We start from the raw sequence: 27,260 nt of genomic DNA, 5'->3' as shown, positions 1-27,260 counted from the left end.
ATCTCTTTGTAAAATATGGTTAGTGGCATTGTCTCCTCACAGCAGGGATGAGAAAGATTGTCAGGGTCGAGGACATTCAATTAGTAATGAAGTTATTGATCGGCTTGCGAGGCCCTCCGTGTGAGTCCTGAGACTATAATGAATGGATCTATTTCTGTTTCCACTTCAGGCTCCTGAAGATGCACCACAGGCGGCCCCTGTCGTTGCCATGGGACCGCTGTCAATCAAACACCTTTCTCAGGTACCGACTACAGCATACACTCAACACCAGATCAGCTTTCAGAGCAAGTGATATTTTAATTTGACCTCTCTGAGATGTCATCCATGAAGTGCACACTGACTTTGTCATGCATTATAATCTCTTCCTCTTCAGTACTTCCTGGGCGAGTGTGAGCTGTCCCTGCCGATGGCGTATCATGAGTGCACGCTGCCCTCTGGAGACCTGGAGGCACTACTGCGCCTCTGTCTGCTCGATGCTGGTTTCCCTGCATTCGTAGAGGAAGTCGAGAAGAAGCTAAAGGAGCTAATGCAAGAATGAGGTAGAGCCGTGATTGTTAACTAAAACTATTAAAAATCATTTCATTAACTGAAATAAATCTGAAATAAAAGTCCTTTTAAAAATTTAATAGAAAATAGAAATTATGCCTTGGTGACTAACTGAAACAAAATTATTTGTACAAAAAGTATTAAGGCTAAAACGTAAATAACAATAAAAAAGAAATATAAAAAACAAAACTGATGAAAATGATAAAATCACAAAATTACTAAATTTAAAATGAAAAAAATATATAAATTACAGCTAATTCAAAATATTAATAAATACTATAATAGTATATAAATAACTAAAGCTATTACAAATCATTTCATTAACTAAAATAAAAAATAACTTCTGAAAATTAAAAAATAATAGAAATTATGCTTTGGCAACTAACTGAAATAAATTAAGTTGTACTGTTAAAGTTGGACTAAATCTGAAATAAAAATAAAATAAAATATTAAAAAAAAGATAAAAGCACATAAAATTATTAAAATTAGAATGAAAACAAAAAATATAAAAATGAAATCTAATTCAAAATATTAATAAATACTATAATAGTATATAAACAATAAACACTGCTCAAAACAAAAAAGATAAAAAAAGCACAACAAAATGACCAAAAATGGAACTAAAATTAAAATAAAAAATAAATCTAATTTAAAACATTAATAAATACTATAATAGTATATAAATAATACAAAAATAAAACACTGCTCAAAATCAAAACTAATACAAAAGGCAAAAGCACTTAACATATGTACTAAAACTGTAACTAAAATTAAAATGAAAAAATACAAAAATAAAAATTAAAGCCAATTCAAAACATTAATAGTATATGAATAATATGAAAATAACAGCTCAAAATCAAAACTAATAAAAATGGCAAAAGTACATAGCAAAATTATTTAAACGAAAATGAAAACTCTCTCACACACACACACACACACACACACACACACACATATATATATATATAATATATATATATATATATAAAGCTAAATCAAAACATAATAGTATATAAATAATACTAAATAACTGTTAAAATTCAAAACTAATAAAAATGGAAATGCACATAAAATTATTAAAACTGGAACTAAAATTAAAATGAACAAAAAATAAAGCTAATTCAAAACATTAATAAGTACTATAATAGTATATAAATACAAAAAAAAAAATGCTCAAAATCAAAACTAAGAAAAATGGCAAAAGCACATAGGCAAAATTACTAAAACTAAAACACATTAAATCTAATTCAATAATACTAATTAATACTAAACAAACACTGCTCAAAATCCAGTTACGCCTTTGATAAGCTCCGCCCCCACTGGTTACTGTTGCCAAGTCAGAAAAGCTTTTCAGAAAGCACAATAACACAGAAACACTGGCGTATTTTTGGAACCTTTATTCTGAAAAAGGAAAATTGGTTTCACATAGTTTGTAATGGCTTTAGCTCCACCCACTTCCTCCTTTGTATGTTGGTCCATTGTTATGGTGACGCACACTGTATTGATCAGGAGTTGTCATGCAACTACAGCAGTGCATTTCAAATGCGAAGCACCCTTATCTCACTGTCCCATTAAAGCTTTTTTATTCTCTGAAATTAAACAAACCCGCCCCACCTTACAATTGTCAGTAGGTCTATATGAATACATATTGCATAGGATTATAGCCATGCTGTACAAGAATCATCTTTTCTCTATAAAGAAATGACATTAAAAAAAAAAGATATATTCTTTTTCTTTTTACAGATGCTATCGTAATATTTGAACACTTACAGCACCACATTTACAAGACGTCTAAATAACTCTAGAAAATAAATGTTATTACATGTATCCATTTCATTTAATACAATATCAGCTTTTTAAGATTAAATACTGTTCTGCCACTCACAAAGGTTCTTGCATTCTAGTTTAAGACAAAACACCTCCTTTTATTATTGGATGATAAACTGTACAAAGATCTTGATGATTCCTTACTTTTTTATCCATTTAAATTTCTTTAAAAACACACACACACACACACTCTGATATGCTCTCGCTCACACACACACACACAAGTTATTCATTTGGATGCAACGCCATTTAAAGTAACAATAGAAAAACGATATCTGAATCTTATTAGATTATGTTATTGCATGCATTCGAGACAACATGTAGATATGAAAAAGAATTAGTGCAGCAGGAGGGCATGATAAAAGAAAGAAATGCAACGTTAACAGCACATGTAGTAAAATCATCATCATCACCACCACCGTCAGAATGATTCAGTCAGCGTCCACATTCACACAGATCATGAGCCTGAATAAGGCAAACTTAAGACAGTCTTTATTGTTCGTTTCTGCCAGTGTAATGCTGTCGTTATTGTTGTTTTCTTCACCACGTGAGGCAGGATGTGCGCCGCTGAAAACCGCCAGGAGCGTCTCCTCTCCTTGGATACGTCCGTATGGTCAGGATATGCAGTTGGTCGTCTGGAAACAGGAAGCGGGGAGGGATTTAGTCAACTAAAGGGAACATTTGCATGCTGATTTGTGACTCGAGAATGAATTGTAATGCATAAACCTTCAGCGTTCTTCTACGTTGGTCCGTTGGCTCAGTTGGTGTTCCGCTGTCGTACGTTTTTGTCTTTGTGGTTGTTTGTGGAGTTTGTTTTTCTGGATGACAGATGTGTACGGTTCACAATTAATACACACTTTGATGCATCATAACAAATGAGTCACACAAGTTTTAATAAACGCATGTTCTTACATTGGTGCAGCTGGTTCATCATCTTCATCAGGGTCGACGCGCAGGTGAATGACATGCAAGAAAAAAGACATTAATCCATCAATCTTTACACTGAAGAGAAAGTTTCATGTAACACACAAAAGGAGATGATAACATGATTGTTATTTCATTGTAAAATGCAACAGCAACAGCAAGAGAATACATTTTTTGAATTAGTTATATTATTGAAACCAACATGCTGAAATGTTCTCATGTTCAGACACATAATTGGTTTTGTGAGAATGTTAGTAAATGTTTAGATTTACAAGAAAACCCATGATCTCTTTACTGAAGATACACAGCAAAATCCGCAGTTAATCCGAGATAATTAAGCAATTAATTAAGTAATGATTGCACATTAGTGATGAACACCTGCTGTTAACAAGCAGAATCACTGAAGAAATAAGAAAAAACACTGTGACTTAAGTCACAGCCTTAATTATCTCATTAACTTTAACTCTGCTTCATTGTACTTTAACACTATTTATAGCGGGACCATATGCACTCTGAGTTGATTTAACTCTGGGGATTTTGCTGTGTATTATCTGGGTTCCCAAGGTCATAAAAACCTGGAAATATTAGGAGATTTCTATGGTGACTAAACATTTCTGTTGTTACACTTAATGTAAAACAAATATCATCAGCTAGATACTGATCACGGAGTGCAATTTAAAAAAAAAATGGTAACACTTTACAATAAGGTTCCATTAATTAAAGGGTTAGTTCACCTAAAAATGAAAATTCTGTCATTAATGACTCACACTCATGCCGTTCCAAACCTGTAAGACCTCCATTCATCTTCAGAACACAGTTTAAGATATTTTAGATTTAGTCCGAGAGCTTTCTGTCCCTCCATTGAAAATGTATGTACGGTATACTGTCCATGTCCAGAAAAGTAATAAAAACATCATCAAAGTAGTCCATGTGACATCAGAGGGTTAGTTAGAATTTTTTGTGGATCGAAAATACATTTTGGTCCAAAAATAACAAAACCTATGACTTTATTCAGCATTGTCTTCTCTTCCGGAATCCTTTCCATTGAATTGTTTCCATTGAACTGATTCCATTGAATCCTTTCATCTGGCGGTGTTGGTAATGCACTTTTACGTCGCCGTGGTTGTTTTTGGCGATTAGGACATCCACGACATGCACACTTACGCACCATTTTAAAATATATAGCAATACCAAAATACAAACAATGTAGAATAGCTTGAATACAGCGTGCGTTTCCCTCAGAATGTAAACGAAGCTCGGGCGCACCGGATAACACGTCAGCAGCGTCACTGCGGAGTCGTGAACCACAATCCAGAGCAGAAGGGGGCAGTAATGCACCAATAAGCTGGACCAACCGCCGTAAAACAGGAAAGAAGAAGAAGCAGCAGCAGCAGAGTCGTGAACGCGAATTGACAACAGACCCGGAAGAGAATACAATGCTGAATAAAGTCGTAGGTTTTGTTATTTTTGGACCAAAATGTATTTTCGATGCTTCAAAATGTCGCGGATGTCCTAATCGGCAAAAACAACCACGGTGACGTAAAAGTGCATTACCAACGCTGATGAAAAGATTCAATGGAATCAATTCAATGGAATCAATTCAATGGAAAGGATTCAGGAAGAGAAGACAACGCTGAATAAAGTCGTAGTTTTTGTTATTTTTGGACCAAAATGTATTTTCGAAGCTTCAACAAATTCTAACTAACCCTCTGATGTCACATGGACTACTTTGATGATGTTTTTATTACCTTTCTGGACATGGACAGTATACCGTACATACATTTTCAATGGAGGGACAGAAAGCTCTCGGACTAAATCTAAAATATCTTAAACTGTGTTCTGAAGATGAATGGAGGTCTTACAGGTTTGGAAACGACATGAGTGTGAGTCATTAATGACAGAATTTTCATTTTTAGGTGAACTAACCCTTTAATGCATTATCTAACATTAACAAACAATGAGCGATACATTTGTTACATGATTAATCTTTGTTCATATTACATCTATATAATACAGCTATTCTTTGTTAGTTGTTAGCTCAGGTCTAGGGATGACTATTTACATACACTGTCCAGTAAAAAACGTCGCTTTTTGGATTTTAATAGGTAAATAATTAAGAATCTATGAATGGATCATTATTACAGTGATTATTATGTTTCTAGCATGTTTTATGTTTGGCAATGGTTCTTCTAACCCTAACAGATGGAGTGTGTAGCTTTTCATTTCTTGACAATGCCAATATTCATCAGGGTTAAAATTGTGAAAGAATGGTTTTCTGAGGGAGCATGAAGAATCATTTTCACACATGAATTGGCACCTTTGAATCCAGACCTTAAATTCATTGAAAGTCTTTGGGATGTGCTGGAGGATTCTTTTCAATCATCCTGTTAAACCGCTTCACAAATCATATCAACAATTCATTCGCGAATCTCGAGTCAACAAATCACTGATTCAATGATTCGTTCAGAGCGACTCTCCAGTGAATGAATTTACAGCCAAGAACTGGGGGATCCTTGAATGCGCGCACGACTGATGGCGAAAAGTAAATTATACTTCTAATGTAATGTTGAATTTTATGGTTAATTATTGTATTATAGTTGTTTGTGAACTAAATCTGCTGTAGAGGGAGATCTGTTTAAGCCCACTGAAACGCTTTAATGCGGACACGTCCACATCACTGTGTCTACAGATCGCGATCTCGATTCAAACTGATCAAATCACATATTAAAACTAGCCGTTTCAAATGATGGTTGTATCGATTACATCGTTACTCCACTAGGAGGCGACAAGTGACTGTTAAACCGTATTTAACATTGAATGATTTATTGAAAAGATTTGTTCAAAAACATTGATTCATCCAGTAATGAAACAAGTGAAGTAGTTATGAGTGAGTCATTGAATCATTCACTCAAAACCATTTTTAAATATTTTAAATAGACTGCAGCAATTAATATTTTGTCTTCTGGTAAATAATTATATTTTGTTTAGTTATTATTTTGTTTGTTTGATTATGATCTCTATTTGAAAGAAAAAAAATCTTGACTCTCATTTTTCCAGAATCGTGCAACTCTTAACACAAATTAAAATAACACATGCACGTTAATTTTTTAAAAATGTTATGTATTTAGTCCTATATGTTTTGTTTGTTTTTATATTGTATATATTTTATATATATTTTACTAATCTTCATCCATAGGCTTACTGAGTAGTCCTGGCTATTTGACAATTCATAATCATTCATCATTTTTTAAGCAATAGGATTATATAAAATATACAAATTTAATTAAATGTGGCCTTTATAAAATTACAAAATAAACATTCATCAATCAGTACTTTTTTACTTAAGTACATTAAAAATCAAGTACTTTTATACTTTCTCTCAAGTAAAATTGAAAAGGAGCACTAAATACTTTCACTTGATCATATTTTATGATACGCATCTGTACTTTTACTCAAGTACTTGATTTGTGTACTTCGTCCACCACCTCTTGATGGAAATAACATCACATGTATTTCCATCATGGTATTTTTATAACAATAAAGGATGTTTTATGAAAAATCACGAGAATGCATTACAATTATTCGATTATTTATTTATCGTCGATTGATTGTTAACATCGCATTAAATAATATGAACAGATACAACTTTAATTTAAATAATGTATTAGAAAGTGTTAAAATTAATGATTAATAAATGCCTTTTCATTGTCAGTTCATGTTAACTAATGCAATTCACTAATGTTAAAAAAATGCATCCTTGTTGTAAAGTGTTACCAGAAATCCTTATCCATTAATCATAAACAACTGGAAAAGACAAGGAAATCAATTGGTGTGGTATAACCCTGCATAATTCTACTCTGCAAATGAATAAAACAACAGCACACAACTCAAGACTGGAGATGTTTAGAGAGCAGGTTATTACTGATGCAGGAAGGTTGTTTCAGTTAGAGGTCACTGAAGAAGAGAGATGTGTCTCTCCATAGACAGATGGGTAGTTCTGGTTAGTGTATGCATGCGCCCACATACAGCAGCATTCACAGTGCTGGACAACAAGCAGGTTATGACAGGACAGAGCTAAAAAACTCATCCTTTCGAATTCACAACCATCAGACTAAACCTTCAGATCAACACAGCGCAAAAATAATCGACCTGTTTTTCTCTCACTACATATAACAGACCAAACGAATGTGACGCAACTTTAACTTCTACTACAACACTGATGCACATGTGATCAGTGTAGGCAAGATGGAGGGGTTAAAGGTGCTGTAAGCAATGTTTTTTAGGAATACCACACATAAAATGTCACTACTACCTGAGAGATTTCACTGAAATAGGTGTCACATCTGTCTCTGACTGCACTAGATCAAAGACGTTAGATAAACAAAGACGGTGCACTCATATTACTATCGAGTAGCCAATAAGAAACATTCTCCGCCTGTCAATCATTTTGTATGTTCAGCCATCAGGTTGGATGACATGTTTTAGGAGAGCAGGGATTAAAGCAAAATTGCTTACAACGCCTTTAATTGCACATTGCAAATGCATTGCAATTTCAATAATTGATAAACATTCATCTTGCTCATGATATAAAGTCTTATATACAGCTGCTTGTGTACATACACTAAACAACTGCTAGTAAATCTCACCAATAATTACAAAGAAACAGCAAGTAACATTGAACTTAGTGAGTAATTTTGAAGTAGAAAGACTGAAATATCATTTTATAATGTATGCTTCCTTTCTAGTATGCACATTTTTAGTGGCATGATCTTATTTTTCTTATCAGTAATACATCCCAAACTATGGCCACCGTTGAGCAGCCCGCTAATAATGTTTAACATTTAATTATTAGTCGACCTCTGGAGATAAAACAAACGTTCATGCAGTAGTTCACGTCAGTATATCTACACACAGATGCTCTAAAGGTGTAGAGGACATCGCTGTTGAAAATATGAAATCCTGGCACGAGGATTTCAGCTGTGATGTGCGTCATAGCATTATGTCCTCATCTCGGATTCTGTTGATAAGACTGTGGGCAGATATAATCTACCTTAATCTAGCGCACCCTCCCATCACTCCCTCTCCTGGGGACAAATCCTCCCCAAACCACAAAACAGAACACGCTGTTCATGCACACAAACTTTCTCTCCTTACATGCGGTCTTGTTGTAATAGGGTCTGTAGAGGACATTCAGCAAGTCATCCAGTGCAAAACAAACAGCCAAACACATGCCAGAATTTATGGTTAAAAACTAAGCAATGAACTCTCTGTATTTCGATCCACGTTACTATGATCTGTTTATTCATGAGGAAGATGTGTCACAAGTGACAGCTTTGATTATATGACCTGAAGTAACTGGGTCATGTGATGACTTATAGTAAAGATGCCAGGGTGAATCTCATGAAACCTGTCAAGCAACATTTACAGGTTGTTTCTGATACCAAAATAAAAAAAAAAAAAAAACGTATTTGCACTGTGACATTATTTTCATAAAAATCGGATACTCCCCAATCATTTTTTTGTACTTGTTTTGTAATTTAAATAACATATATTGTATATACATACAATAATTTGCATTATTTAAATTATATCATGGTGGTATTTGTCGTGGTGTCTTTTCGTCCCCCTGCAGTCAACAATTTTATCTCTTAAAACTCATCTGTGCAAATAATTTCTTCATGCCTTAAAATAGCTTTAATGTAACTCACTATGCTTAAAGGGTTAGTTCACCCAAAAATGAAATGATTCTGTCATTAATTACTCAACCTCATGTCGTTCCACACCTGTAAGACCTTCGTTCATCTTCAGAACACAAAATAAGATATTTTTGATGAAATCCGATGGCTCAGTGAGGTCTAAGCAATGACATTTCCTCTGTCAAGATCCATTAATGTACTAAAAACATATTTAAATCAGTTCATGTGAGTACAGTGGTTCAATATTAATATTATAAAGCCACGAGAATATTTTTGGTGCGGCAAAAAAACAAAATAACGACTTATTTAGTGATGGCCGATTTCAAAACACTGCTTCAGGAAGCTTCGGAGCGTTATGAATCAGCGTGTCGAATCAGCGGTTCGGAGCGCCAGAGTCACACGATTTCAGCAGTTTGACACGCGATCCGAATCATGATTCGACACGCTGATTCATAACGCTCCGAAGCTTCCTGAAGCAGTGTTTTGAAATCGGCCATCACTATATAAGTCGTTATTTTGTTTTTTTGGCGCACCAAAAATATTCTCGTGGCTTTATAATATTAATATTGAACCACTGTACTCACACGAACTGATTTAGATGTGTTTTTAGTACATTAATGGAGCTTGAGAGAGGAAATGTTATTGCTGGCTATGCAGGCCTCACTTTGATTTCATCAAAAATATCTTAATTTGTGCTCTGAAGATGAACGAAGGTCTTACAGGTGTGGAACGACATGAGGGCAAGTAATAAATGACATTATTTTAATTTTTGGGTGAACTAACCCTTTAATGTAACACCCATTTCATTTAGTATACGTGGAATTTGAATATGCAAATTAGTCTCCGCCTCCACTCAAACGCACCAGCTCGGACTATCTGAACCACTCACTCTAGTAAACACTACACAATGGCAAGTGGAAATATTGGTTTAATTCAGCCATATATGTTTGAACCAGAAACTGATTCCGAAGTGGAAGAGCAAGTTAAAGTCTTCAAGTTAACGTATCAGAATGATAATGCGTTTTATGAATCGCTCTGTACAATGTCGGACACATAACGATAGTTAATATGATGAGCCTTTGGCTTTACTATGTCATCAAACAGCTAATAATGTGTTACTAATGTTACACAAACCATGTTCCCGTTCGCCATCTCAGAGTCAGACAGCTGCCTTCTAAAATCAGCATCCTTACAAACGCTTTGAACATCATAAAAAGTCAGTGGAGAAAAGCCCCGCCCACACGTCATGGGATTGTTCACATGTTTGTGATGGTAGGAAACAGGGGCGGGGTTTTTGAGATACTGCAGTTTTAAGGAGAAAATACTCAGCAATGGTGTTGACCGATGAATTCGCATGTGGTTTGTGTTAAAAACACCACATAGACATATAAACACATTAAACACTTGACTTTCACCACAGGGGGTTTTGAAATAAGTATTGTTTTTACTGTAATAAAATAGAGGAAGGGAAAATAATGTCATAATGCAACAACAAAAACCTTAATTGAAGGCGAAATATGAACGTTTTGATGAGATTCATCCATCAAGTTTGAGACTATATTGCTATATTCCGAAGGCTAAAACAAACTGAAATGAATAAAAATAAATATATTGAATATTGCAATGAAAGCCCATTACGAACCATAAAATTAACAGTAAAGAATCCAGTCACATTGAATACTGTTGATGATAAAAACTGATTTTTTTAATTCAATTGATAATTAAATAAGCACGCATTGACATCACAGCCCGAATGAGGAGAAAACAAGGAGAAGCAGACATTTCTGAAGACATGCAAGTTCTCAAACTTACCAACAATAAAGAATATGATGCCACATGGAGAAGGAAAAAACAAAGTTTCAACCATTATTTACTTGAAACCATTATAGTAAGAAGAAAAAAATGATTCTGTTGTGACTTTCAGGCAGTGACTCACAAATTAAACACTTTCATTCAGTTTGATTGAGCATCAGGGATATTAAATTACTGCCTTGGGAGCATATTTTAATATGAGCACGCAAAAATCCTTTGTTTCAGTCCTGTTTGTTGGCCTACGAACAGCACCAGCACTGCTTTAGCATTCAGAGCTCAACTGACAAACAGTGTTCATCAGCTCACAACCACATGCCAACATGAAACAACATTCACAGCCCAGTTCAACCAGAAAAGAACATTTCCCCACAGAAACCGTTGCAGTATCCCAATAGAATAGACTTCAAAATCTATCGTTAACCTTTCATACAGGAACAACATTACCTGCCTAAACAGTGACTAAATAGCTATCTGTTGGTTAATGCATATTTTGATGGAAGATCATGAAAACATGCACACAAACATTAATGTTTATACAGAAAGCACGTTCTTTCTTTTCTATTGCTATTGTAGCAGAGTTTGTACATCGGAAATCCCTGTGCAATTTACTGCTAGACAGACATGTAAACAAACATTTAGAGGGTGGATGTTGGATCTGATAAAAACTGCACTGACACAAAATAAGACAGCCGTATCTTGAGTTCTAGCTCGAGTTAAGCTGAGCACAATAGTTTTACTGAGAAGTCATGTGTTGTCAGTCACTAGAACGCGGTGCATCTCGCAGCACATTTTAAAGGGTAGCGGCTGACCACCCCTGGCTCTGAGATACCCTTCTGTGGTTCTGCAAAGGTCAAATTAGCATGAAGCTATGCCTGACTGCATCCCTTTAGAGACTGTCACACTCGCAGCCAAAACATGTTCGGAACGAAGCCTGTTTAGATTGACTGACTCGCCGGTTACCGGCATGATTCCCCGTCCTCTCCTGCTCTTCCCCTGCGGCCAAAGCATGACAGAATTAGGGCTGCGCGACGTATATCGAAATAAAATCAATATCGAAAAATGGCTTAGTGCGAGTAGGCTGCGATTTAATTTAAAGAGAATATATATGTGCTACTGATTTCAGTGTGAAGCGTGTTATTTACACACGTGTAGTTCGTGATTACAGTGTTTCAGCTTCATTCATTCATGCGTGTAAATGCACATGCGGTGCCTTCACTCTGAAACCAGAAATGCATTTATTTATTGGCCGTCAACATGCAAAATAAAAGCTTGAAAATGAAGAAATTAAGACGCACTGAAAATATTAGTATTGTAATTTTACAGTGAAATAACACACTTTATAATAAGTATACAGTAATAAAGTACTTACAAATCATTTGCAAACTTTTAGTTTATAGTTAATTCATGATTTATATATCGGGTTACACTTTATTTTACAGTGCCATAGCTACATTGTAATTACTCAAATAAGTACTGAGTACTATTAATTAACTACATGTACTTACTATAGAGTGACAGTGTTAGGGTTTGGTTTAGGGTTAGTTACTTGTAATTATGCATCATTTACTGTTATTACTATAGTAAGTACGTGTAGTAACGTGTAACTATGACACTGTAAATATATAAAGTGTTACCATATATTGTAATCTCTACATTGTTAACATTTTAATAGGCTACATACAAATATATGGCCTTCCTACTATTCTTCTTCTTCCGCTCTGGAAGCACATTGAACCACTTGCTGGAAAGTTATGAAATTTGGCACATTGATAGAGAACAGTTCCATTATTAACTACAGCAAATTTGGTGTCTCTAGATCAAACTATCTAGCGCCACCACTTGTTCAAATTTGCACTCATGTTTACACTAATAACTTTTGAACCATAAAGGTTAGAAAAAAATTTGATTCGATTGCACCCTATGACCTGAAACCTTTCCCACCAAAAACCTACTTTTTTGAACTCCTCCACGACGGTTGCTCCAATTTTCATGAAAATCAAATCAGATCATCTTTAGATTATGCTGGCAAAAAGTGATAAAAACGTTTTGATAAATCCAACCATTCTCGAATAACGTGCAAACAAATTCAGAGCATGCCAAAAATGGAAGTGAGGTTATGTCTCTGCAACGCTTTAACGTATCCTGACCAAACTTGGTACATGTCATCACAAGCATGACCTGAGGCTACATGCTGCATTTCGGCACAGTGCCACCTACTGGTTCAGGGCAGCATGCCGAGATAACCAATTTTACCATATTGGCCATTTTGCATTTTTTATTTTTTGAAGACATTAGTGTATCATTACGAAACTTGGTATGGGTAATCAGCACGATGCCCTGAAGGAGCCTGAGAACTTTCTAGACAGCGCCACCTTGTGGTGAAATCAAATATTCATATGCTCCTAACTTTTGATGTGGTTGACTTATTTTCATGCAAGTCATCTCCTTAGATCCCTGAATCCCTGCGAATATCTAATATGCTAGGTTTCGCCTTATTGTTTGTGCAACGTTGCGATTAAGCATTAAAACAACGTTCGCAAATATCTTTGAAACTGTTAGTCAGATTGAGACGAAACCACCGTAGGAAATTCTGAAAAATAGATCATTGGCTATATGTTACTGCCCAAATGCCAAAATTTTAATAGTAAGTGGCAAAAAAAACGCAATCAAAGTCATGCATGGGTAATTTTTGATGTACTCGTACATTTACCTATAACTCCTAAATGAAATGAGATATTTTTACCAAATTTGGCACACTTATTTATGGCCACACTCTAAGGACACATAAAAAAAGTGGTGGGATTGTGCCTGTTGGTGGCGCTACAACTGAACAAAATATTAAATTGCCACTAACTACAATAAAGTATATGAAATAAAATGCTATATTTTACTTCTTGCTTGCTTCTGTGCTTGGCCCCTTAATGGCTGCTTGCAGCTATATTTAAAATTAGAGTTAGATAATGTTTTTTATGTTTTGTTTACAACTTCACTGTAAATAGTTCTCACTTTAGATTAGGTCACGGAAAATCGGAAAATGCCATTAATTAAGTGCTTTAAATAATTCTTTGTTGGAAATGAACTGCATTAGTATTAAGTGTTCCTTAAAAAGTTTACAAATACATTAAGCATATATTGATTTATGATCATATATCACATATATGATCCTTTAACCTTATCCCCAAAGCTAAACACAACCACTCAAGGAAAAGAGTTTTATTTTTAAACCTGTTCACTTTATAGTTTGCGTATAGTAAACCCAAATACGAACGCTTAAGTTTTTCCCAAATCGCCCTAAAATGATTTTGCATTTTAAGACTTCAGAGTAAAATAGTTTTTTTTGTGTGTGTTTTAATTTTTTATGAAGATGAAATCCCCTACCAAATCACCCCAATCATTCAAGAATGATTCATTATTTCTAAATAGATCTGGTCAAGTCATCTGGTGAATCTTCCTGTGTGCATGGCAGAAAATCAAATAATACAATGTCACTTTTTCCCAAAAATGCAAAGCCCCAGACAGAATGAAATTAAAAAAAGAACCGCAGCCTTGAAATATTCTTGTATCCAAATATCTCGTGGTAACTGTACAATATTAATATTTCTGTTTCTCTTATTGAGACAAGAGAATCAAGTGCAGCTGTTGACTGAATCAATTATTCATTAACTTTAAGAGCGTACAAATGTGGGGCAGCGCCAGTGTACTGATTTGTCTTTCTAGTGGAGGATCGGGTCTCAGATTAAAACGTGGTCAAGCATAGAGGTCAGTATTTCCCAGTGGGTCTTCTCTGACTCAGCTCTCATGAATATTCACTTGTGCAACTACGCTAAGAGCCCGGGCCACAAATGACCCACTAACAGCCTGCTTCAGAATATATTATTGATGGCAGCTTCAGAGTTCGAAACAGCCTGCCTGGATTATTCTAAAAGTTCACTAAAGTTTTATATGTTTGTGTGGTACATGGTAGAGTTGAACAAATACATAAGACAGCTGCAATTAAGTCATTGTGAGTGTTTACTATTTATGTCTACTTCAGATGCATCCACATTTTCAGCACTTTAACCAATCGCAGATGGCTCTGTTGAGCACATGAATGCAATAGCCAATCAGAGATACTTAATTGAGCCTGTGCATAAAGATAAGAGGGTTATAAACAGTATGTTTCACAAGTGAGTGTTTTAATATGTTTTACTTTCATTTGTGATTGGCACATGTGCAACATCAGGAATTTAACACTTATGGTTCTGGTTCTGATTTCCATTATTGATTATTTAAGTACTTTTGAGAAGTACTTTAGACATTGGAAATTTAAGAGTGCTGCAGAAGCAAGTCCTAAAACTCGGAAATTTAATTTGAAGTGCATTTTTGCACTTCTGGTTCCATTGTCCTGAAATCAGCCTGTGTTAAACACAAGCTCAACTATTTTCACATTTTATTCTACAACTTAAAAATACATCAGTAAATCCCAACATTTGTGATTTATTTAAGCTTTTACGTGTCTCGAAAAAGGCGACAACTATCAAGTGTCTAAATGTGACCACAGAGGTCATTAATTGTGTTTATACTTGCACTCTTACAAACTATTCAAACTCAAACTTGCCACCTTATAGATTTTAAATTAAGATTGAAAGAGTTACGGAAGCTTAGTGGTGATGACGTGACCTAACTTTAGCTTTTTACTTCTGGAGATTGTATTAAGGCTTCAAAAAAAGTTGGTGAAGATTATCTTGAGGAACAAAACATCAACTTTTGTTGGTCACAGAGCTTATTTTCTACAATAATCCAAATGGCAATGGAAAAATACTTGTGGAAAAACTTGTGAAAATACTATTTTTACTGCATTTAAGCCATCTATTTTGGATGTGTAGCTTCATTAGGAATATGGCATGCAGCCGCCTCACACAAAATAACTTTTATGTCACTAAAATCAAGGAAAATCAGCAATTATAACTGTGCAGCCCTAATACAACATTACTAGAATAATTTACTTAATTTTCTGATCAAACAACAGCCACATTAAGCACTTCAGAATGATATTATATTGATAACCAGCAAAAATACCCAAAGCCGAGTGCCTCTTACCATCAGGAACCTCGTCCGGCCTCTTGCGCTTCTCGTAAACCACAATAATGACCACGAGGATGATGATCTCGGCCAGGACGCCCAGAAAAGGCCAGAGCGGGGCGAGATGGCTCCGGACCCGCAGGATGGTCATGGACTCTCTGGATCCGATGATGTTTGAGGCGTTGCAAACGTACTCGCCCGGGTCTGTGCTGATGTCCAGGCTGATGATACTCAGTTGTGTGAAATTATCTTTGTTGGTGATGAAGAATCGACCAGTGCTGTTGTCAATGTCCTGCATGAAGAGATTCAGAGAGGCTGTTGTGTCCTCACATATATAAAAGATATATATACACACAGTCTATAAAACGATGTGTGTTTTGGATACGTACCATGTAAGACCCTCGGCCCACTTTCTTTCTCCACGTCCACATAGGATGCGGGAATCCAACAGACTTGCAGTGCAGTGTCGCATTTTCTCCTTCTTTCTTGTTCTCACTTCGTTTGTGTCCCAAGATTTCAGGAGCAGCTGGATAGAGAGAGGAAAGACCGTTATGATGTGTTTACATCACTCAGATACATCACTACAGTAACGTTAATAATCGCATCCATGAACATGATTTCTGCCCGAGTCCAATCCCTATTCTTTTGCACCGTCCATTGAGGTGGAAACCACATGTCCCAAAATTCTGCGCTCAAACTTGGCGTGATCAAGCTACGCCTTTGTTTTGAATAGACCTCTAGTAGCATCTAGCGGATAGAAATCCTACATACTGCACCTTTAAGTTGATTTTTCTGATTCCTTCTCACTTGATTTCAAGAACAGAACTTAATATATCGTCACATTTTGCACTAAGTTAAAAATGTTTAGATATTTATACTGTAACACAAGACAACATTGGATGGAAAAAAAAAGACCATGCTTGCATAATTATGTATCCTAACACCGCAAATGACTGACATAAATGAGATGGCGTAGACTTAATTAAAAGCAACCCCCCGCGGGCGCAGTAACTCAGGCTTCCCTTCTCTGATGTGCTGAGTCACCATCATTCCCCTTCACTGGATAATACAGAGCTCAATGTCACACACACCCGCGCTCCAATATTCCCCGGAATTAAGAAATACTGGATATGATTGTAACCCCACCCGCCGCCTCGCTCGTTTTAACACGCAGCACCTTCTGCAGCCGCTGCTAATCTCCGAAATTGCCGTAATTCCCTCCGTGCAATTAAGCAGGATGAAACGAATCTCTGAGCGTGAACGTGTAGGATGGAGAAGGCGTGGATTGTAACTTGGCTGACATCATCAGCTCTAATTATGGTGCGCACATGCCTTCTGAGGATAGAGTGTGTGTGTGTGTGTGTGTGTGTGTGTGTGTGTGTGTGTGTGTGTCACGAGCAGAGAGGCGATGGAGAGCTTAGCTCGGCATTATCCTCACTCACAGAGCATTTTTGAGACACAATAAATCAGCCTCCTTCCAATCACAAACGCCACTTCCTCCCTTACACCCCACTGCCTCAATTACAATTAATTTATATATATATATATATATATATATATATATATATATATATATATATATATATATATATATATATATATATATATATATATATATATATATATATATATATATATATATATATATATATATATACACAGCTTTGTAAAAAATTTAGTGACCAATCCAAGTTCAGAAATCAATGTTAAGTGGTCTCTTAATTTTTTCCATAGCTGTATATATATATATATATATATATATGCACACTGTATACACACACATCTATATATAAATTGTATAGTATTTGTACATCATCATAGTATTTGATGTACTGCCAATATAAAACACTGTAATAAGAATCAGATTTGAGAAAAATATTGAAATAATCTTGAGGAAAGTGGAAATCTTAATAGTTCTAAAACAGGTGCGAAAAATATAATTATTTAAAATAAAAAATGACTTGTTTTCAATTAGAAAATAATAATAATTATTGTAATTAATAAATGTAATGGTGTATATAATTTGCGAAAAAAAAAATGTAAATGATTTTTTAAATAATTATATACATACATGCATATATATATATATATATATATATATATATATATATATATATATATATATATATATATATATATATATATATATATATATTCCATGAAATATATGAAAATATATGAAACATGTTTTTCTTAATTCAATTTTGTAATTTAAAAAATTAAAAATAATGGTAAAATGTGTTTATTAAAATTAATGGTAAATTTTTGCTACGCATTTGACAAAATCAAAAATAAGATATTGTATTTTTCCTAAAGAGAACGAAGGCTTTTTCTTTATGCAACATAATTTTCATGTCAATAAACACATTTTGACCCAAATTCATACTAAAATCATTAATTTGAGAGAAAAATGGAAATTGTAAATAATCTTAATAATCCTAAAATAAAATAATCCTTTTTTTCTTTTTACAAAAAAATATTTATTGCAAAAAATATAATTATTTTATAGAAATAATAACTTATTTTTAATTAAAAAATAATAATAATTATTGTAATTAATATATGTAATAGTGTATATATAATTTGTAAAATATAATTCTTTAATATAAATAAAGACTTTTTAATTAAAACAATTTTATATATTTTTTTCTCTATAAAATATAATAGGTCTTAAAATATTTGAAACTTATTTTTGTTAATTCAATTTTGTAATTTGTAATAATCAACATGCGTGATGGTATAATGTGTTTATTAAAATTAATGGTAAAATGGGACCTACACATCTGGCAAAATCAAGAGAAAAAATAACACATTATATTTTGCTTAAAGACAAAGAAGCCTCTTTTTTATTGCGACATAATGCCAGTAAACACATTTTGCCCCAAATTCACATTATCTTAATGCAGAAAACCTCAAACGCTGATCGGCAGCGGAAGTGTGTGATCAATGCCGGTAGAGATCGGTAACAGTGTCGGATACGGATAGTGGTTATACGCTGCTATTTGTGGAGCATCTCGTTTGCCTCGAAAGGAAAGAGCTTCTGTAACCCAAACCGAATGAAATCAGGGACAGATGGAAAATATACAGTAGAAGCGAGACAGGAATTCATGCAGGGTAATGTATGGAGTAAAAATGACTCACGCTCACGACAGATGGCGCACCGACATCCTTCCTTTATAATGCCTTACTAAATATAAACACACGTAAAGGTGCGGCTGGGTTTCCTGCACCTGATTTAATTCGATTAGGCCGATCTCTGATTACTGTGCGCAAACATCACATTATATTCCTGTTTAAAAAGACTTGAAACCTTGAAGCATGTATGCACAGGGCAGATTATGATAGTGGACAGTAAACTCCTGCCATTAGAAACGCTGGGAGTGGATCCAGAGCCTTAATCCCAACCCATCCCATCATGCAAACCTCCATCTGTTGCCTCAGAATGAGACAGAGAGAAAGAGCGAGAGAGAGCCAGAGAGAGAGAGAGAGCGAGAGGTGCCAAAGACACGAGCGGTTGGGGGTGAACAGACTGCATGATGGGCCACATTCAACCTGAACGACTCCCACAGGACGACACAACCTCATATTCATCCGCTATCTAAGTTTGAAGCCTTTTTTAGTATTCAGGTGAATCTCAAACTGGTCAAGAACACGTGTAGGTCATATTTTTGTTATTTATTAGTATAAATTATATATTTAAATTGCAAGATTTCTCTATGCGTTAACATTATTTATATATAATTTACATACAGTTTTCCATGAAATATATGATAATTATGAAAATATATTGTGGTGACATAATTTTCATGAAAATAAACACATTTTGCCGCAAATTCACATTATCCTAATGCAGAAAATCTCATTTTTATTAGTTAAATAATATATGGGGGAAAAAAATCATAAATTGCATAATATTTGAAAATCATGATTTGATGTACTGCTGATTAAAAATACAGTAAAAATTTATGTGACCTACGCATTTGACAAAATCAAAAGTAAAAATAAGATATTATATTTTGCTTAATGCAAATGAAGCCTTTTTTATTGCAACATAATTTATGTCAATAAATGTTAAAATATGTTAAAATTTTGCCCCAAATTCATTCTAAAAACTTTAATTTGAGAGAAAAATGGAAATTGTAAATAATCTTTAGTTCTAAAACAGTTATTTTCATTTTGAAAAAAATATAATTATTTAATAGAAATAATGATGTATATTAATTACAATAATAATAATTATTTTTAATTAATATTATGTAATAGTGTATATAATTTGCAAAATATAATTCTTTAATAGAAGATGACTTTTTAATTAAATATATATATAAATTGCATAATATTTGAACATCATGATTTGATGTAGTGCTGATTAAAAATAAAGTAAAATAATAAAGTAACAATCTTTGCGAATTTGAGAAAAATGGATATTGCAAATAATCTTTTTGCAAAAAAAAAAAAAAATACAGTATATATGGCAAAATATTATTATTTAATAGAAATAATGGCTTATTTTTAATGACAAAATATGATAATGCACTTCTGTTTATTTGATTATGTGGTGAAATGTGACCTGTTCTTGTTTTCATTTAGTAATTTTCTCCATTTTGAGTCTTTGCAAAATGACTAGACATTATAAAATATTCACCAAAACACGATCTAGCATCCTAAAACTGCAGCGCTGGTTCGTGAGTTTAAACGAGAGTGATATCAAGAAGGCGTCGGGCGTCGTGCGGCTCCAGTTGTGCATGTAAAGAGACACAAATAGGACAGGGACAATACGTCAGGATGGGGGGTTGCTCTTCTTCATCGTGTGTTTCTAGCGGAACGGAGCTCGTGGCACATGGGAGCTGCGCGCTGTCATCTGACAGGCTGCGGGCAGAAAAGCCCGGCCAAAGCGGAGAGCGACATCATCGCGTTATGTAACCAGGCAACGCTTAAAGTGAGCCTTGACATGACGGTCCGGGCATGCTCAGTGCGTTTGACGGCGATGTCACAACAAATTGGCTTAACTGTGAGGAACACGCAGGCAAGCTCAGACTGTGTCGGGTCTCGGGGGTCCGTGGCTGCGAGGGATGCTGGCGCTGTTTGAGTGTGGATCACAATCCACTTCATATGCATGAAAACATTATCTGCTGCGTCTAGAACATTAGCAGAACCTCCAAATTTCACAAAACCTGACAATCGATCATATTTCAACACAAAATATAAATAAATAAGGTCTCATTTTTAACATGCAATAATTTATGCTTATTTAAAAAAGTAAAAAGTAAAAATCATAGTATTTAACTAAATAAATAAATACATAAATTAAATTAAATTGAATAAAATATAAATAAAAAAATGTTGTAATGCGCAAAAAAGTATTAAATTAAATTAAAATTTAAAAAATAAAATCGCAGTAAAATACAACTATTTTTACTGTCATTTTAAATAAAAAAAAATATATATCTCTTTTTTGTAATAAATTTGTCTTGTTATATATTTATTTGTTAGGTACTAATTAATGCTTATTTAAATTAAAATTTTATGAATAAAAATCATAGTATTAAAGTTTTTTACTGTAAACAAATAAAACTAAATTGAATAAGATATTAAAAAAAATAAAGTAATACACAAAAATAATGTATTTGTCAGGCACTAATTTATGCTTATTTAAATTAAAATTAAAATTATATTAATTTTATTGTATTTATTATATTTTATTTATTTTAAAATAAATAGATTTCTTTTGTAATATGCAAAAAACAAGGGTATATTTATTTTTCATGCACTAAATTATACTTATTTAAATGAAAATTAAAATATTATGAATAAAAATCATAGATAGATTAAATAAAAAACATAAAATCTCTTTAGTAATGTGCAAATAAACAAACGTATAATTATATCTCAGATACTATTTTGTTCTTATGTAAATTAAAATTAAAAAATCATAGTATTTCAATTTTTTTAATATAAAAAATAGGTAGATTTTTTTTGTAACATGCAAAAAAAAAAACTGGTATATTTTATTGTATATCGTTGATATTGTCAGGTACTCTTTTGTGCTTATTTAAATTCAAATTAAATTAAAATGTTTTGAATAAAAATCATATATATGATAAATAAAATCTCTTTAGTAATGTGCATATAAACATTAATTATTATTTAAATAAAAATATTAAAATTTTAAAATTAAAACACTAAAAATGAGTTTTTTTACTGTAATATGAGCATCTAATGAGAAACACATTACAAAAACATTTCTGTCAGTATTTTTTTCTTTCCTCTTTTGAGCGTTTTCATGTACAGTCTGAAATATACAGTCGCAGCACGTTTGGCTCGTTATGAAGTCCAGCCGGATGGCTGTCCTGATTATGAGTGACAGCAGCTATCCGGGTGTCACTACGCCACCCGCCGCGCGGACGAAACTCTAACGAGATGGAATCGTCTCCACCGTCAGTGAGATTCAGGACGTGACTGTCTGGATTCACTGTTGCTCTCGAGTGAGTTTATTTTAAGGTGAAGAGAGGCTAATTACAACTCCAAACAATACCTAATTATAACACGGGTTAGGTCTCTACTGGATGGCAACAGCATTTCGATGGTGTTAGTGGCATGTTAATGAGTTTCTGACAGGATTTCTTACCTTTGACCTCAATGGAAGCATTGGCATTTGGAGCCGATTTAAAGGTGTAAACGCACATGTATTCACCAGAATCATCTGCCCTCGGTTTACTCAACCTACAAAACAAGACACAAAAATCATCTTCACCAAAAATAAACCTTTATTTTCTCCCCCTCATGTCACTTGGATGCTGTAAAAGGATTCAGAATTCAAATTTCCTGATCATTTACTTACCACCATGTCATCCAAGATGTTTTTGAGGAAATCACTGCAGGATTTTTCTCCATATAGTGGACTTCACTGGGGTTCAATGGTCCAAATGTCAGTTTCAGTGCAGCTTCAAAGAGCTCTACATGATCCCAGACGAGGAATAAGAGTCTCATCTAGAGAAACCATCGCTCACTTTCTAAAAAAAATTAAAATTATATATACTTTTTAACCACAAATGCTCGTCTTGCACTGCTCTGTGATGCGCCACGCATGACGTAATCATGTTGGAAAGGTCACATTTGACATAGGTGGAACTACCGAGCAAGTAAACGTACAAAAAAAGGTAAAGCAATGATGTCGGACGATTTTGAAGTTGGAGGAGAAAATGATTTTTTGTCACGTGATCTTTCCAACATGATGACATCATGTGTGGCGCATCACAAAGCAGTGCAATATGAGCATTTATGGTTAAAAAGTATATAAATGTTTACTTTTTTAGAAAGTAAAGTCCACTATATGGAGAAAAATCCTGGAACCTTAAATTCTTTTCCACTGAAGAAATCTCATCTTGGATGACATGGGGGTGAGTAAATTATCAGGAAATTGTAATTCTGAAGTGAACTAACCCTTTAAGTTCAACACACTTTGTAACTATAAAAATAGAAAAAATAGAAAAATAACAGTATTTTTGGGCGCGCTACTCCTTTAAGAGCTGATATTAATCATCGAAATATATATTACATTATTAATCACCAGACAGAGAACCCTATTATGACAAGGTTTTCAGAAAGCAATTTTCAGGTGGAGATGTGTTTTGGCAGCGCGGCGCACTGGGAACATGGTCGGGGGACTTCATTACGCAGTGCAAGAGCTGCCGGCGCAGTGCTGTCTGTTCAGGGTGGAAGTGTCTCTGCTGAGCCTGTGACATGCAGTCTGACAGCAGATCGCCTTTCGCCACATCACTCTGGCTTTCTGAAAGGTCTGGTGGGGGGCTTGAGCTCTGATGAGACGTGTTACTAAAGAGATTTTGTGCTTGAACATCCTGATTGTCCTCAGAGCATCTCGTGATGTTACTCTAAAATACTTGATATTACAGAGATGCAATTCTGAAACTGCAACGATGCTGGAGTGAATCTGTTATATTTCACCCCAAAGTCAAAAGAGAAACTGACAAATGATATTCTTTCTATATCAAAATAAATGATATTATTGATTTCTGCATCGTGACTGCATTTTCATTTTCATAAATAATGCTGAAATGAATTTGATTATTCTCATGAAAATGTGCCACATTTCACCCCAAACATGAACAAAATTATAAATTATATTTTTGTTATATTATAATCGTATTTTCATTTAAATTATATTTCACATTTGCAAAAATAAATTGTATTTTATATATGTGGGTCACTGACGAATAAGGTTTTTAAAGATATAATTAAGTTTATTAAGGGTTAACAATGAGATTAAACGCTTTTTATCATTTTTTTTTACAAGATTTGTCACCAAAAAAATCATTCAGTTTAACCAAAATTTCAGTTTTACCGAATGACGATATTTGCAAACAATGCTAACAGGCTGATATCTAGAAAAAGGACAATCAAACATTTCATATTTAGTAAAAAAAAAATTAAATATTGCATAATTTTCCATGTTTTATAGCGGTTGCACCGAATGACATGATGTTTCGGGACATGCATGAATTTTTCAAATAGTTAAAAGATAGTTAGTTACTTTTCTTCATGACCATGTGGTCCTGAATGATGTCACATGATATTGACCACATGACAAAATGGTCCCTTTATATCGGTATGACATCAATGAAATTCATTTTTCCAGTCATTCTTTCTCATAGCACAGCAACGACTTTTGCACATAATTTTAACACCATTTTGCACTATGTTGATATATGATGTTATAAAATCATGCCAGAATAAAAAATATATACATTTATTACATTTTAAGATATTTTAATCACAAATGAAATAGCTGTATTGGCTGTAATGACGTCACATCATTGGCCCGTGTGTGTGTATATGATATTATATTAATGAATTCAATTAATATGTTTGTTTTCCATTTGATTTTGGGGTGAAACGACACATTTTCATTCATCCACCTGTCAGCCAGATGTATTTGAAGCACTAATCAGTGCAGTAGATTGCATATTTTAAACATTTATCTGCAGTGCTGCTTGCTAAACTACTGGAAATCCTGAAAATCCAATTTAAGCGTGTTTCCTGTTGGCTTTTATAATCTGAGGGACGAAATGATTAATCTGTGAAGCATGCCACAGATGCAGTAGAGACGTTCAGCTGGTAAAGCGAATTTTCCATTGAAATCTCACTTGAACATGGTGTGTTTGTGCTCCGTCCTTGTGTTGGCAATCTCCAGCCCGTTCTTCATCCAGAAGGTTTCCTGGTGGGCGCTGTGTGAGTTCGTGAGGTTACACTGAAGGGTGATGGGCAACTCCTGCCCCGTTTTAGGCTGCAAAATCTCCTGATCGGAAGCATTGATTCGTGGCTCTGAAACAAATGCAAAGTCCTGGACAATTAGAGAATAAAACATTACGAACGTAGTGGACATTCACGCTTCTTTGAGACCTTCCAGGACGTGTACCTGTATGGGTCCACATCAAAAAACACAAGAAATGTCAAATAGTGTCACATACAGAGTTAAAAAACCTTGCTAATTAAGTTAAACATTTGTCCATTTATAGATGATCTTGATGATTAAAGTGACAGTTCACCCAAAGATGAAGATTCTGTCCACTTTCTGTCTTCTGTGAAACACAAAGGTGTCGTTTATGTTTGCAATGAGCTGCTATTTTTCCATACAATGAAAGTGGACGGTGAGCAATGACTGTAAAAAAGGACAAAAACACCATCAACATCATAAATGTCCACACAACTCATGCATTTGAAGCCATAGCATGTGAGAACTCTTAGAAGCTTAGACATTCAGCTATAAATAAATCTTTTTGTTTTCCACAGAAGTCATTCAGGTTTCAAAAGACGTGAGTTTTCATTTTTAGGTGAACCATTCCTTTTAAGAGCATCTGCACCTCCATACTTGCCTTATGAATGCCTGAAATTGGACAAAAATGGCATAATGTTTCTTTGTGAGAAACAAATTAGAAAATAAACACTCAATTTACAGCCGCAGACAATCAAGAGTGAAAACTGAACATGCAGTTGTGTTTTGTCCACAATAAGAGCCTCATCATTTGTACACAAGACCGATTTTACAGCGTTTCCATTAAAACTGGTTAAACATGGATCATTTCATTTCTATTTAACACTTCTGTTCCTGTCAGTTTCTGTTCGTCTTATTTTTCTCTTGTCATTTTATAGCATATATTCAGTGGCCAAAGTTTATCTCTGGTAGTAAATGCTTTATTGTTTTAACCATTTATTGTCCAATCAAAACAAAGGCCTAAATTTAAGAATTATGCATTTGAATAGCATAGAAAAATCTCCATTTATTTGGCTTAGAGTTTTAACATGAACAGACAAATTAATTTAATGTGACATATTTGTCAGTCAGTATTTACTATTTGCATCTATTTGATTTGATTTAAATGATCATATTTTCAAAGTGCATGCATTTAACTTTCTTAGAATCAGCATAAATCTGTTCATTGTGAAAAAATTAATTCAATTTAAAAGAACATGGTTCGAATAGTTCAATATGTTTGGTCTGTGAAATTAAGTATGAAATTGGATTAATTGATGATAAATATATAAACCTGGTTATTGTGTATTTAAAACACATTCAATTTATTAGTACTATTACAGAAATCTTGCCTGTTTCTTTTATGTACTGTATGACTATTACTGTAAGATTATTAGTGCAATTCAATCTTAAAGGGATAGTTCACCCAAAAATGAAAATTCTGTAACCAAGCAAATCTCACCCCTCATTGACTACCATAGTAAGAAAAAAATACTTTGATAGTCAATGGGGGGCGAGATCTGCTTGGTTACAAACATTCTTCCAAATAGCTCTCTTTGTGTTCAGCAGAACAAAGAAATTTATACAGGTTTGGAACAAATTGAAGCTGAGTAAATGATGACAGAATCTTCATTTTTGGGTGAACTGTCCCTTTAAATTTAGGCCTTAATATTTTTTTGAGTGGATTTTTGAGCCCTTTGTTCCATTTAACACATTTTACCATTTTCGCTCTTCAAATATTTAAATACATTCTACAGATTTTCCCTTCAAATTAAGACAGAAAATTTCACATTTCTGGGGATCTCAGAAGTGGAAGTCGTCATAGTCGGTTCAACTTCTATAGCGGCGAATGGAAACTATAACAAATATATTTTTGCCGTTTCGATCTGCTCCATTAGCAAAGGAAAAAATCCATGACAGCATATGACTTTCCAAAAGAGGAAAAAATATCAAGATTGTATTAGAAACACAGCAGTGTTAGCTAGTTTCCTGTAATTTACTGCCATAAATATACAAAGGATAGTATTATAAATATACATGAGTCAAAGACGAAAAAGGGTTTTCAAGCATCAAAACAATAAGTGAAAAAAATTAAATATCACCATGATTTACAGAAGACATTC

General features: G+C 34.0%; 2 protein-coding genes across 4 annotated transcripts in view; one reads left to right on the top strand and one right to left on the bottom strand.

The window, feature by feature from the left end:
- The window catches only part of rec114 (REC114 meiotic recombination protein), a 9,251-nt gene extending 5,981 nt beyond the window's left edge, over positions 1 to 3,270 (top strand). The window contains exons 5-7 of the mRNA XM_067389413.1: positions 170 to 241; positions 374 to 539; positions 2,930 to 3,270. Of these exons, the coding sequence (XP_067245514.1) occupies positions 170 to 241; positions 374 to 538 (237 nt within the window). The 3' untranslated portion in view covers position 539; positions 2,930 to 3,270. The remainder of the gene's footprint in view (positions 1 to 169; positions 242 to 373; positions 540 to 2,929) is intronic.
- The window catches only part of nptnb (neuroplastin b), a 48,899-nt gene continuing 23,700 nt past the window's right edge, over positions 2,062 to 27,260 (bottom strand). For 2 of the 3 annotated variants that reach the window (XM_067389470.1, XM_067389472.1), the window contains 7 exons: positions 25,031 to 25,208; positions 22,495 to 22,589; positions 16,256 to 16,392; positions 15,885 to 16,158; positions 3,286 to 3,307; positions 3,100 to 3,191; positions 2,062 to 3,008 (listed from right to left, as the gene is read on the bottom strand). In XM_067389470.1, the coding sequence (XP_067245571.1) occupies positions 3,131 to 3,191; positions 3,286 to 3,307; positions 15,885 to 16,158; positions 16,256 to 16,392; positions 22,495 to 22,589; positions 25,031 to 25,208 (767 nt within the window). In that variant the 3' untranslated portion in view covers positions 2,062 to 3,008; positions 3,100 to 3,130. Of the gene's footprint in view, positions 3,009 to 3,099; positions 3,192 to 3,285; positions 3,308 to 10,751; positions 10,801 to 15,884; positions 16,159 to 16,255; positions 16,393 to 22,494; positions 22,590 to 25,030; positions 25,209 to 27,260 lie in introns of those variants that run through there. The other variant, XM_067389471.1, reaches the window with a different exon arrangement.

The sequence above is a fragment of the Chanodichthys erythropterus genome, chromosome 7 (assembly GCF_024489055.1).
Source record: "Chanodichthys erythropterus isolate Z2021 chromosome 7, ASM2448905v1, whole genome shotgun sequence".
NCBI lineage: Eukaryota > Metazoa > Chordata > Actinopteri > Cypriniformes > Xenocyprididae > Chanodichthys > Chanodichthys erythropterus.
Note: the sequence above shows the minus strand (reverse complement) of the source record. Positions and strands in the feature narration are given on the sequence as shown.